Below are 14,234 nucleotides of genomic sequence, written 5' to 3'. Positions count from 1 at the left end.
GATCTGACACAAACAAACACATCGATCATTATTAGCAAACACAGCTTAATTATACAACTGTGTATGTTCAGTAAAGTTGGACACGTGCGTTAACATTGTACTCAGTGCTAAGTGATGTAATGATATCATATGCCAGACAAAATTAAATTAAAAAAAAACATGACAACAAGTCTATGGACTGCCGGTTGACCGCATTTTGGTAGTAGTTTGCTATATAATTTATATCGTAAAAATATTGAGTTAAAAAGTTAAAATATTTCTAGTAAAATAGGTAGTTTCCTTCAGTTTTATGTTCTTTGCATTATAAAGGATGTAATATAAAATTGGAAGAAATAAATAAAATTCATACAGAATTTTTCCAGTGCCGCACACCAAAAATCTCATCGCGAAAAAAAGAGAAGCTTTCGGCTATGCTCGACTAAGTGTGAAAAAAGGTCTAGTTAAGATTTCAACAGATTTTGGTCATCTAACTCCCATTCCGCCCAGTGCGTGTACCGCGCGATAAGGTATTCCGTTCCAAAAATATCGCGCATTTGTGTTTTGATCCAATACATTAATTACTTGTATATAAAACAGCTTATTGTTTATGCCAATACGAGTATCGAATCCCCAAATAGACCGTATTTACTTAACTAAAGTTGCTTTTCTAGGTCTTACTGTAGTAGGTATCACAAGAATTTATTCACTGATCATTAAAGTCCATTGCAAATAAATCTTTATTTGCAAACATTGACACAAATCTCTAATAACCGTGCAAGCCACGATAATTGTAGAAATTATACGACAAATTTATTGCCATCACAATTTAGAGGTTGGGCCGCCGCGGTTTCAATTCCACATAAACCGACCCTGTTAAAATGGAATAAGCCAACGAATTTGTGATTTATAAGCCGGAAAAATACCAGTGATTCATAGCTAACCTTTCCTTTCAATACGAATAGCTGTGTAGGTATATAAAATTATAGACTCTTGAAACTGGCACATTGTTATTATCCTTTCACTTCAAATGTTTGCCGTTTTATCGGTGGATATTTATTTTCTTTCAGATCAATGGACTTTCTAAAAGACTCTTCGTTGCATTGGTATTATTGTTAGTAAAGTATCTTAATATTAGACCACTATTTTTTATTATGTACGATAAATAATCATATGGAGTATGTAGTTAACCTAATGTCAAATTTTGTTCCAGTCGAAAGACATCTGACATGACTTTTCCAATACTGCCATCATAATACAATATATCATAATCAACATAGGTTTTATATTTACCTTTTCCGTCTAATTTAATGTGTAATAAAGTCATATGGGGTGATAGAAAAACTGAGCAAATTAATTTGTTTCATGCCTTTTGTAATACAAAGTTAAGTGAAATTGATTTTCCTCAGGAGTTCACCTCATGTGCTGACAGTATGTGTAATAATCGTGAACATTGTATGCTTTTAGATCAAATGTATAATCAAATTGTTTGCATCCTGACCGAGGCGGCTGAACAGTCATATGACAGGCAGTGCCCGCGTAAGGGTGGATACATAGCTGGCTGGAACAAGTATGTCGCTGAGGCTCACAGGGAGGCCAGGCTTAAGTTCCAAATATGGATGTGGGCTGGAGAACCGTCAAGTGGTAAAGTATATACAGACATGTGTGACAGTCGGAAAGTCTTTAAGTCCAAGCTCAAGTGGTGCCAGGATAGACAAACTCAAATTAAAATGGACATCCTGGCGGCCAATCATACAGCAAAGGATTTCAAGGCGTTTTGGAAAAACACAAACAAATTGAACCCAAAGCCGGGGGTTCCTGTGAGCATCGACGGCATTACTGGTGATGTTAAAATTGCTAACTATTTTAAAGAGATATTTACTGTTCAGCCAAGTGCTACGATGTCTAACAACAGTAGTGGGCTTGCTGATGCTGACATGACCAGGCGAACTGTTAAATTTACAGCGAAACAAGTCGCAGCCGTGATCACTGGTATGCAGCGTGGAAAATCGCCTGGTCATGACAGCCTCAGCATTGAGCACTTCAAGTACGCGGGAGAACACCTGCCTCGGGTGCTGGCAATGTTTTACTCTCTTTGTCTAGGTCATTCATACTTACCAGAATCTCTGATGAAGACAATTGTAGTACCCATAATCAAAAATAAAACTGGTAATGTATCTGATGCATCGAACTATCGTCCTATCTCGCTTGCTACCACGGCAGCCAAGGTATTTGACAGTTTGCTTAATGGGCTTTTAGTTGCACACACTCACCTGCATGATGCTCAGTTCGGTTTCAGGGCAGAGTTGTCAACCGAAAGTGCTATTTTGGCCCTTAAGCACACTGCCAAATACTACACGGATAGAAAGACGCCGGTGTACGCGTGCTTCCTGGATCTCTCAAAAGCATTTGATCGAGTTATGTATGACATACTGTGGAACAAGCTTAAGGGCACGGGTATACCGGTTGAGTGTATTTTATTATTTAGATACTGGTACCAGAATCAGGTGAACCGGGTGAGGTGGCGCGATACATGGTCTGATGCATACAAGTTGAGCTGTGGGGTAAGGCAGGGGGGGATAACATCCCCCACCTTATTTAACCTGTATGTGAACGATCTGATCGAGAGGCTGAGCAGCATGCATGTCGGATGTAGAATTGATAACATCAGCGTGAATAACATCAGCTACGCAGATGATATGGTGCTGCTCAGTCCCTCGGTCGGGGGTCTTCGTAAACTGCTGGCCACATGTGAGGACTACGCTGCGGAGCACGGTCTCAAGTACAACTCTAAAAAGAGTGAGGTGCTTATATTTAAAGCAAAAAACCAGACACCATGTTCTGTACCTCCAGTTATACTTGATGGCACTGCTCTGCAGATAGTTACGAAATTTAAATACCTTGGTCATGTGGTGACCGAGGATCTCAAGGATGATCTAGACATTGAGAGGGAGCGCAGGGCGTTGGCGGTGCGCTGCAATATGTTGGTGCGCAGGTTCGCTCGGAGTACAAAAGAGGTAAAGTTGACTCTCTTCAGAGCATACTGCCAGACACTTTACTCAAGCAGCCTGTGGTTCCGGCATACGCAGCGTGCCTACAACGCGCTGCGGGTACAGTACAATAATGCCTTTAGAGTGCTGTTGAGACTGCCTCACTTCTGTAGTGCGTCTGAGATGTTCGCCAACGCGCGAACTGACGGCTTCCATGCCTTGATACGCAAGAGAGTGGCGTCACTGTTCCAGAGAGTGCGAGGCAGTAGCAACAGCATTCTAAAGATGATAGCGGGTAGATATGACTGCAAAATGCAGGCTCACTGGGCAGCCATTTGCATTGGAAATGCATAGCAAACATAGACCCTGTCTGTTTGTTATGCATTTTCAATCCACCATACTTACTTATACCTACTTAAGAATAGATATATTTACTAACATAGTCGATAAGTATCTTGATGTTACTAACAATTCTATGGATTTTATAAGTCCGAAATAAACAGTTATTTATTTATTTATTTTTACACAATCAAGGTAATAATTTAATAAAAGCTTGTTACCTTAAAATAAAATTTTATTGCTAATACCATTCTTTATTTTCCATTGTGTTATTGTTAGAACTGGTGTCAGATTTTTTCAAGATGCCTAAACACATTTTACGACTAACTACCGATATCTAGTGGCAAATAGACGTACCTATACATACTAGTGAACTTAGACTGTCAACCATTGTGCAGATTTCCTCACGATTTTTGCCTTCACCAGAAGCAAGTGGGTGTGATGTAAAAGGGGTCCAACCATTACCTACTCATTCGATTTTACTCAGGTCGTCTTCACATCGTTTTCTATTTTAAAAAATCTCTAATATGTGCAGCCTTCTTGGCCGAGGAGGCGTATTAGCATAAATAATATACAATACAATACGATGCTCTTTTAGTAGTAGATATACAAATTATAATCATTTGTTTCACAGGGAGAGAACAATTAAAATATTCTAAAAATCCTGTATGTTTACCAATTTGTTCTCTCTAATAATAAACAAATTGACTTTGACAGACTTTCAAAGTTACCAGGTTCAATTCGTAACTGTCAAGGGGAGGAAATGTTTTATAATACATCCGAAACTGGGGGTATGATGTGTTAACAGGGGTCGTCTCGTTAAACTCGGGGCGAGTGGGGAATAGCCCATTCTTCAATGCTCCATTTCTTCCCACTTTTTTTTTCATTATTCTGGATTTTCTTCCCACTGATGGGCAAAGGTTTACCTTTTCTTTTTTATCAGATTTCTAACATAGGTAGGTATATTTAAATTAGAAAATACGATAAGAAAATACAATATGAATTTCCTTGTAAGATACATTGTGTTTTCATGCGATCGCCAAGTCGATCTATTTATTTAAAATCTAAAAGATTTTTAATATTGATGTGATAATAACTTACGTAATAACTTAAGACAGAAGGTCTCTTAAGTAGGGACTAAATAAATTAATCGACTTGGTATTACACGGATCTCTCAACTTTTTACGTTAGAAAAACTGAGCTACGAGACTAGGGTTTTTTACAGCATGTTTTTGATGGCATTAAAATTTTACCCGAGCGAGGCAGGGACGGGCTGCTACTAGATGTACCTATAATTATGATTAAGTTCCAAAAGGAACCAACCAACGGCGACTCGAGAAGTTGGGCGTTCATTAATCACGACACGAAAGTTGTACGCGTGACTAATTTCGTGACTTTATTCTGTACAGCTCGTAAGTGTTTAGTCTGCATTTGCATTTTGCTGCATCAGTAAGTCTGTGAACAATCGAAAATGAGCTTGCTTGTGGAGAGTTAAGAATGTTTTGTTCGAGACTTTTAGTTTTGGGTCTTTAAGTAGGTACTTTGTGATATTTGCAAAAAATATTACGTGCCTTTGAAGGGAAATGCTTAACCGTAAATCGGTTAGATTTACGGTTAAGCATTTCCCTTCCCACTTCCAACACCTAAATAATGAACACAAAATATATTTATTATAGCTATGTCCAAAAATGTCCCGCAAATAAACCATTTAAACACATTTTTTTTTATATTTTCTAATCTTGCTGTGGTTTGCCTAACATATAAATCCTTAATACAAAGTTTTTGTAAACCTTTGTCCATTTTATCCGTCTGCTTAAGTAGAAATATATTAATACTTATTGACTTAACGAGCAATTAATTCGTGAAAACTAATTCTATTGATTTTTGCACTGTTATTTTATGACAACTGTTAAAGATCTATGGATCACGCATCTTTCAATAAGTAAAAGTCTTAATCGATGTCTTGTTAGGATGTAAATAACGCAATTCATATGAAGATAAAAAATTAAAGCTGTCCAATGATCGAATATTGGAATCGTCACACTATTAATTCATACAGACCAATTAAATTATTTTTAACAAAAATATTTCTGTATTCGTTGAAAGTGTCGAAAACACGATGAAAATCCAATTGCATATCGGTACATAACATTTTATCAATACCAGATTTATGCATAATTTTGATTCAGCCCGCATGATTTCTTATACCGATATCACGTTGCGTTTTGTTATTGTATTTATTTGTGGTCAACATTATTGTTTAACATTAACTGAACACAAAATATATTTATTATAGCTATGTCCTGTGATAGCACTGATAATTACATTTTATAGGGGCTTCATTGACAATATCGAATAAGTAATAATACGCAAAGTGCGCCATTTTGTCTATATTTTGTATTTAGACAAAATGGCGTATGTACTTCGCATTTTCCTGAGCAAGTAAATATTAACGTCAAAGTTCACTAGTGCCACGCACCCTAAGTTTCGACTTTATGTTATGTTGTGGTGTAACCGGTAGCCAATCATTGTCATTGTCATCATCATAAAGCGGATCAGTTTTAGTTATTACCTTTATCAGTCAAAGGATTTGATACTCTATTTGTGGGACTAACGAAGCCACCAAATTCGCTTTGTTAATTGAATTCATCGTATGATAGTCGTCGCATAATGTTTTTGTCATTAAAGTGTTTACGTGTAATTAATACTTATGTGACTAATTAAGCTTACAATTCATACAAAAATAATTATTTATATCTATCCTCTAGGCTGGCTGCTTTAGTACGTAAAAAAAATACGAGCAATTAGGTATTATTTCTGAAAAATAATTTGTGTTTATTTGCGCACTCGTATTTTTTTATTTACTGTATTATGTACGTATTTTAATTTCTTATTATGTACTCTTTCTGCTTATAATTTGTTTAATTTTATATTTAGACAAAGGAAATTAGATTATTGATCTCAACAAATAAATAAACCGCAAATATATTGTGCACTTTTATAAAAAATGAACATACATAATGGCAAAAAGGCGACAGGGATATGACTGGACGAAAATGTGTCAAACCAAGTACCTCTTCATCGAAAAAAAAATTGTGATGAATGATGACAGAACGCGCCGCGATCCGGTCGCCACTTGAGCGTCATTTCGACGGAGAAATTGCTATCGAAACACGTTACATTGGAAATTGCAGCAATTTGTTAACGTTATGCGTCCCCGGAGAGTCCTCTACTCAGTCGAATTTTTAAAAATTTATAGCACCAAATTGCAACCGCCTGCGTCAGGTAAGATTGCGAGAAATATGATGGTACTGATATTTCGTAATTTTGGGGATGGCATGTTGTTACATTCTTATTATTAATTCATTCATTGTAGACTTCGTACAGGATTCCTTTTTGACACATTGGGCCAAACTGCATAAAACCCTTCAAGAGTTTTGTAATAATTTACTAGATAAACATTGCTTATCAACCCCTCGATCCTGGACATGGAAACAATGGAACAACAACAGGATCGGGGCGCACGGGTACTAAAAGTCTACGTTATTTTTAGTAATATATATATATATATATTAAAGAAGCGGTGGTTGTGTAATGGTTAAAATGCCCGCCTGTGGATCGAAAGGTCCCAAGTTCGAATCCTACTCGTGCCACACGAGTTTGTACCAATCTGACTCATGTATAGTAGTTTTCATTGACCACCACTTACTTGCTTCCGGTGAAAGAAAACGTCGTAAAAAAAACCTGCACACTGGTTGATTCTTATTAACTTGTCTGTGAAATAGAGAAGGCAATGGCAAACTACTCCATTCATAAATGCCAAGAAAGTTGTTGTATGTGTTTCATTCCACGTAATAACCACGACCCTCAGCCATGAGGAATACGACTATGAAGAAGATGTCCCTATGTCGCGAGTGGAATCTTAAAACTCAATTTTGAAGCAGATATCTTCAACCGATTGAGCTGAAATTTCGTACACACGTTTAGTTTGGATGACAGTACATTATTATGATGAGTATGCTAAGGCATACTCATCATAATTTATATCATTATATTTAATTATATCATCGAAATTTCTGCAAATGATGCACCCAGGAATGGCTCCAGGCGGAGGAACTCCTCAATTGTTTGACATTATTTTTCGAACCCAAATTATTTCTCAAAAACTGAAACATCATAAGATTTTGTGCTGTTATCAACGCAGGTTTTTCTAAAAGCAATATCAAAAAAATCCAATTAAAAAAATCTTGACATAGAAAACGAAGCCAGTTGCAATAAGTCGGTCGTTATTCAGAAACACTGCATTACAAATAGTTGGCGTGGCTCCAGTGTCAGCGAGGGCTTTCGAGGGGCGCTGATGAAGCACTACGTGATCAAGAGCCTCGCTATTAAAATACATAAGGCTAGTTATTATCAAGCCAGATTGTTACAAGTGTATCTAGCTTACAATAGAACGAAACTATTTGAACAATTTCTTGCAAACTGACGTCAAAATATTGTAATTTTGTTTGGATTCGAAAAATTTTTTTAGTATGGACATATCTGTTGTGTGAGATATCTGTATTATCATTGGACAGGTCTCTTCTGACTTTCAGTAGATTTGATTAGAGTTGTAATGGCTAAAATGATGATTACTATTATTGTGGATATATTTTATAATTGGATATAATTTTAGACACAGACTCTTTTCTAAGTCTATAGAATAATACATAAGTAGTAATAATTTTTTTAACTAAATTTAAAATATTACTTCAAGTTTGCTGAGAATTATTGCCTGTAACCTTACTTACACAAGGGGCGGTATTATTATATTTTTTATATATAGTTTTATATAGGTGGTATTGCCTGAAAAGCCCTAGTCATGATGATAACGATATGCGTCCGCAGAGAGTCCTCAGTCGAATGATGATGATAATAATATGAACTTTCTTTATTATAAGTAATATTTAATTTCATTATAATTAAAATACTATCCTTAAGTCTCGAGTAAGTATCGAGGAAAATGTTGACTATAGTTTCATTTTTAAGACGAATGCTAGTCGGCTCGCCCCATGATCATTCACTACTGACTACTATTTTCAAATATATTGTTAATGACGATGATAAACTTTAAAAAATATTTCTAAAGTCTAAAGGAAAAGTAATAACAATTCTAAGTCAATCGACGGAATCAAAACCATAAAGGAAACGTGTACACATTATGGAAATATATGACGATTGCTACCGCAAAAGGTCAGCGAGGCAAACTGTTTCTGAAATCCCTTTCATTGGTGTATGATTTCAGTTTGAGCTTTCACAATAGATAATGAAAACGTATGTGGAACTAGTCATACGAACTTATCATGATGCAATAATAACAGTGATCCATCCTTAATGGTTTAGAAGTCAAGTTAACTATGAAGTGGTTTTAGATTTTCGACTTTTTGTACATGTACATAATGTTGGTAATATAGTGCAAGGAAGTTTAAAAAATAAACAATTAAATACTGGTATTTGGATACGTGGAAAAAAAATTAAATAAAACTTTCAATTCTTTTCCACGTATGCTGTTTCTCTTCCCGCGTAGTTTGTAAAAGTTAATCAAGGGAAATCATTATATCTAGACAAAGTATTAGTAATCGGTATTAGTAATTTTTTTCAAAGTATTAATAATTTCTGGGTCCCAATTCCGCTCGTCTTCGAATTTTGCGACTAGCACTGTCTTAAACGAATACATAACATACTGTATTTGAACGGCGATGGTTATATTTCTTAAACAAAGAAACCAGGGCGCAGCGATCGATTGACCTCACTTGCAAACATGTAAATTCCCTGGCTACCAAAACATACTAAAGTAACATGTCCTAAGCAATACAGAGTAGGATACATTGCGCGGTATAATTTGACAACAGCAGCGGTTGTTTGGAGGCGGGACACGTACCGCGCCGTTCACAGTTTTATTTCCGGACGCCTGTTTGCATTCCCGTGTATGTGGGACGTATTGCGAATGTGCATTATTAAAAAGACCGCTCTAAGTTGCAGTGACGGTTTAGTAATGGTTCCAGCGTTTTGCAGCGGAATAAATATATCATTACATTTTTTGAGTCGCAGTAGTAGCAAAATTACATTGTTACGTGTAAATAGAATTTAGAGCCGTTTTAGATCCTTTCTAATAGAGAATTTAATTTAATAAGTAACATTTTAAGTTAATTGTATTTATGTTATACATATGTACTTATATGAAAATTAAAAGAAAATATTTAATTGGATTAAGCATACAATATGTAGATTATATTAATGAGACTTAGCTATCACTAATAACTAATAGCATTAAATTTAAAAGGATCGTGCTAACTTCCGTTAATATAATACATGTAGTTATGTGATCAAAGCGCGAAAGTTTAACAACATTATTTGAGATAATAAAAATAATTGAACAGCAATAGGATCTCGTCAGATCGGGACTGCGGTGGGAATTGATAGGTTAATGTCATATTTATATGTACACGTAGTGAACATGGCATAAAATGTATATTATAATAAACAATATTATAAAATCGAGTTTTGCATTTCTTTCGTAAACATTTTATTAAGTGAATAGCCATTACATATATGTAGAAAACTTTCTTTCTGTTAAAACAATCCAAAACCACTATTATTTCATATTATGATTCATTAACATATAGCATTTATTCGAAAAATAAATGTAAATAAATAACGATTACATTAAGCCCAAATGAATTTTATGAATGAATTCAACCGAGATCAGATTAATTACAATAATAAGTTTAATGCATTTTGGAATTGCTGATCCTGCTTATTGTATGCACCGAATATGACACCGTGATTAATTAAAATCGTTTTCATTATTCACATAACCAATGCCAGTTATTTCCTTTGTAATATTTTGGTAATTAACTTCATTTTAAGCTAACAACAATTAGGCTATTTTGAACCAATTATTTTTGTAGTTACATTTATTATTTTATATCTTCAGCCGAGCGAAAGTGCTCTATATATCTATGAATAGATCATTGAGTATCATAATTTGGAATTTGGCGATTTCTGAGAAATTTATACGTTTATGTGTAACAAGCTAAAACGTTTTACTCATGCTTGAAAAAGAGATATTAAATATCACTTTATTGTTGCCTGTAATATTTTATTTTTTGGCCTAAAAACTATGCAAAATTCAGTTAATGATAATACATTAAATGAAAAAAATATACATTGCTTTTCTGGTCCTGACTAGGGTGGAAAAAACTTGTAAAATTGTGATTTTTTTCCAGTGTATTTTAATATTTCGTACGAGAGTTTCAAGATAAAAACTTGTTAAACACGTTGGTGTTTTATGTCTTTTTTTTCATGTTTTTAGTTTTATGGAAAAACATGTTGATTTTTTTCCATAAAACCAAAAACATGAAAAAAAAGACATACCTAATATAATTCTTGAATATATCACACCCAACATTCATTCTAATTAAAAAGAAAAAACTGGTGATACTGTAACACTAGTTCTTATATTTTTATTCTCAATATATATATTCATCTTACAACTGTTTAAAACTGATCAATGAACAATAATGTCCATTATAACTATGAACATACTGGAAACAAGAGCATCGCTTTGTGAGTCTGCGACGTCGACGTTACTTACCTGCGAAACGGAAGGATGTGCGCCTCTGACGCACGTCCCTCTACACTATTAAACGCGGTAAACAACTACTGGCACAATAGCTGGGGGTCGATTCGTTATAATCGTGCATCAACTTTTTCAATTTATATGACAATTTGAGATGTGGTGTTGGAGAAGGATGGATGGATAGGGAAAATGAAGTGCTGGAAATTGTAAATGAAAAAGGAACGAAAAGTCAGCTGATGTGAATGGCAAAATATGAGGGGAAGAAATGATTGGCCACTTGATACGACACGATGCTTTATTAAAAACTGTAAAGAAAAGGTGAAAGGAAGAAGAGGTCCAATACCAATTATAGAGAGGAGAGGCGAATTACTCTACCGACAAGAGCATATAAAATCCTTCAGGTTTGTCCTTATGTTTTAATGTAATTGTACAGCTTTTACGGCTCAACGGCATTAATTTAGTAGTGATAAGTCACAATCTTATCTCAACGGCTTTTTGATATGTCCTATTATAACATACAGTAACAATTGTAAAACCATTGAGACACGATAATAAATAACGTTAACAGAATCGAAACCCAGAATGTGCCTTTTGCTGGAATAATGTGTCTTTGGATAGATGTCGTGTAGTTTATGTAGGTTTTTATTGTCGACCAGTCCATCAAATGAGTGTCTGGAGCGAAATAAATGCAAACTGAACAAATTGAGAGAGAATGTATTTAGAAGTAGCAATATAGATACTATTAGGATAACAGAATATTATACTATAATGGGGGTAATACCAAATTCTAGAGTAAATTGAATTAAGAATTTTGAATTAAGTAAATATTCCTAAAGCGACGCCGGATATTCAGGAACACACGGCAGTCATCAAACACAACGCCACGACCACCTCAAAGCAAAACTTTGCTTGTGGACATCAAACAAATTCGTGGTCCCGTTGGACACAGCCTGCTCATGAATTAAGTTAAAGAGTTCTAGATTTTATTTATATCAGATTTGTTAATTCAATAATACAACGTTGACATGTACTGACATAAACACTTTAAAAAGTTGTTATGTAATTTATAATTTATTAGCGGCCTCGTCCCGGATTCGCTCGGGTAAAACATAATGAATAATTTATACACTTAAACCTTTCTCTCCTTAATAAATTATAATCGGACTATCTCTTGATGAAAACCATATGAAAATCCGTGGGGTAGTTTTTGAGTTTATAGTGAACAGAAAGACAAACAGACACAGCAGAGGACATTGTTTATATACTTATGTATATTATATACGATTTATTATTATAAATCTTTAGAAAAATCGCTATGTACTCAATCGAGACCTTTTGAAACGTACACAATTTGCGATATAGATTTTTAAAAAGGATAAAAGATTTCCGAAGCTAATCCTTTAGCGAAATGCAATTAGAAACAGTGTTGAAAGGCAACAAGACTGGAACACAAAAGGGAATGGAACAAAAGTCTTTATTTACTTAGAAAACAATACGACAACATTACGGCTCAAAAGGTGAAGATTTAGGGAAAATCTTATAAATTAGGGGGTCATTAGAACACCGATGAGAGAGAGGGGTTGGTTATAAATTATTAATTTAAGAACAGGTGGTTAAAATGGCTCATTTATCTACTTTCAGCGAATGAAATCTATTATCAATACATAATTTTAACCCTAAAATAGTAAAAACGCAACCCATGTTGAATAAACATTTCGTGTTCACTAGCACTCTTTAAACACTCCCTTCTACTTCTATGTTAAAACTATGTCTCCAAGTTATTCGTTTTTGTTTTGTGTGATAATAGCATTCAAATTTGCATACTCATAGTCGGTAAAGTTAGGGTCAAGTTTTCTTTTAATAATCTTTATCTTCATTCGAAATTAAATAAAAATCATAATTCTTTATTCAATTTTGGATGATATACATCGCTTGTTGACAACAAAATTACGTTAACAATTATCTTCTTCTTACAATTTTATTGTTATTCTTAATATAAGAGAAAATATTTGTTTTATAAATTAATTAATTCCGTTACAGATAAAACTTTCATTCCTAATTAAATACTCTGTATTTATTGAATAATTATTTTAGTTTCCCAGTATTTATTGAAATGAGCAAAATAATTAACACAAAACCTCTTTATTTATAGCACCCGTGGCGATGAAAACGAATCATGGAAAATGGGACCAGATTTTTGTATTAAAGGATTAGTTAATTAATTTAAAAATGGAGGATAAAGCGCTATAAATTGTAGATGAGATAGGAAGACGAAATCTTTTTGTTCGAGCCGATTTATCAAAGTCTCTCTAAGATTGCGTAAACAAAATGCTGTAATTAAATTGCCAACGAGACAGCTTAAGGGTGGGTTGCACCATGAAATTTGATGTTGATGTTGACTTTAAAATGCGCAGAAAAGTGGTCGATGGAAACTACCTGATGAGTACATAAATCAGATTGGTATACAAACTCATGTGGAACGAATAGAGTTCGAACCTGGGATTTTTCCATCACCACCTTTACCTGGGACCTTTGGGTTAACAGGTAAACGCTTTAACCATTTCACCACCACGACTTCTACTTATACATATTATTTTTATTTTATTTTCTACGATTTTTATGAATTTTCGGGTAACAACGTTAGCTTGTAGAGGACATAATAAAAAAGAATGCCTTATTTCTGTCTTTCAATAACAGCGTGAGAAACAAGTGGCACTCTGGGGATTTCGAATGGATAAACCCGCACAAAAGACACTTAAGACAGATAAAATGCAAGCCCCAGGTAATTCCTGAATTCTTTTCCTTTTACTTTAACTCACATCAGAATGAAAAAGATGCCATTTCGGACTTAAAAGCTATGAAAATTGTTACGAATATTAAACTAATCTTTCAAACCGCGCCCGATTTTTGAAACTAGTTATCATTTATGGTCTACGTGTAGCTAATCTCCACAATGTAGTGTTTATATTCATTTACATTATGGCATTAGCCAAATTTTACGGAAATAGCTGCCATTATGTGTACATTAGAGGGCGTCGGGGAAATTCATCCCCTAACACGCAAAAACTTTTAGAGTAAAGCTACAAAATGGCGACATCGCAAAGATAGTATTGCTTACTAATTACTTTCACAATTAATATTTCCTATTAGATATATGTTATGTATGTATTTTAAACCCCAACGACAGAAGGAGGGGAATTATAAGTTCAACATGTCTATTTGTATGTCTGTCCGTGCCATCGTACAAGCCAAGCGGCTGAACCGATTTTAATCTAGTTATTTTACTTAATTGAAAGATAATTGGGCCT

General features: G+C 34.6%; 1 protein-coding gene across 1 annotated transcript; it reads left to right on the top strand.

Annotated features, from left to right (window-relative positions):
- Nucleotides 1-2,634: 2,634 nt before the first annotated feature.
- Nucleotides 2,635-3,480, top strand: LOC135309756 (uncharacterized). The gene has a single exon (XM_064436084.1). It carries the CDS (start codon nt 2,676-2,678, stop codon nt 3,318-3,320), a length of 645 nt encoding a protein of 214 aa, XP_064292154.1. The 5' UTR covers nt 2,635-2,675; the 3' UTR covers nt 3,321-3,480.
- The last annotated feature ends 10,754 nt before the right edge of the window (nt 3,481-14,234 follow it).

The sequence above is a fragment of the Plodia interpunctella genome, chromosome 7 (assembly GCF_027563975.2).
Source record: "Plodia interpunctella isolate USDA-ARS_2022_Savannah chromosome 7, ilPloInte3.2, whole genome shotgun sequence".
NCBI lineage: Eukaryota > Metazoa > Arthropoda > Insecta > Lepidoptera > Pyralidae > Plodia > Plodia interpunctella.
Note: the sequence above shows the minus strand (reverse complement) of the source record. Positions and strands in the feature narration are given on the sequence as shown.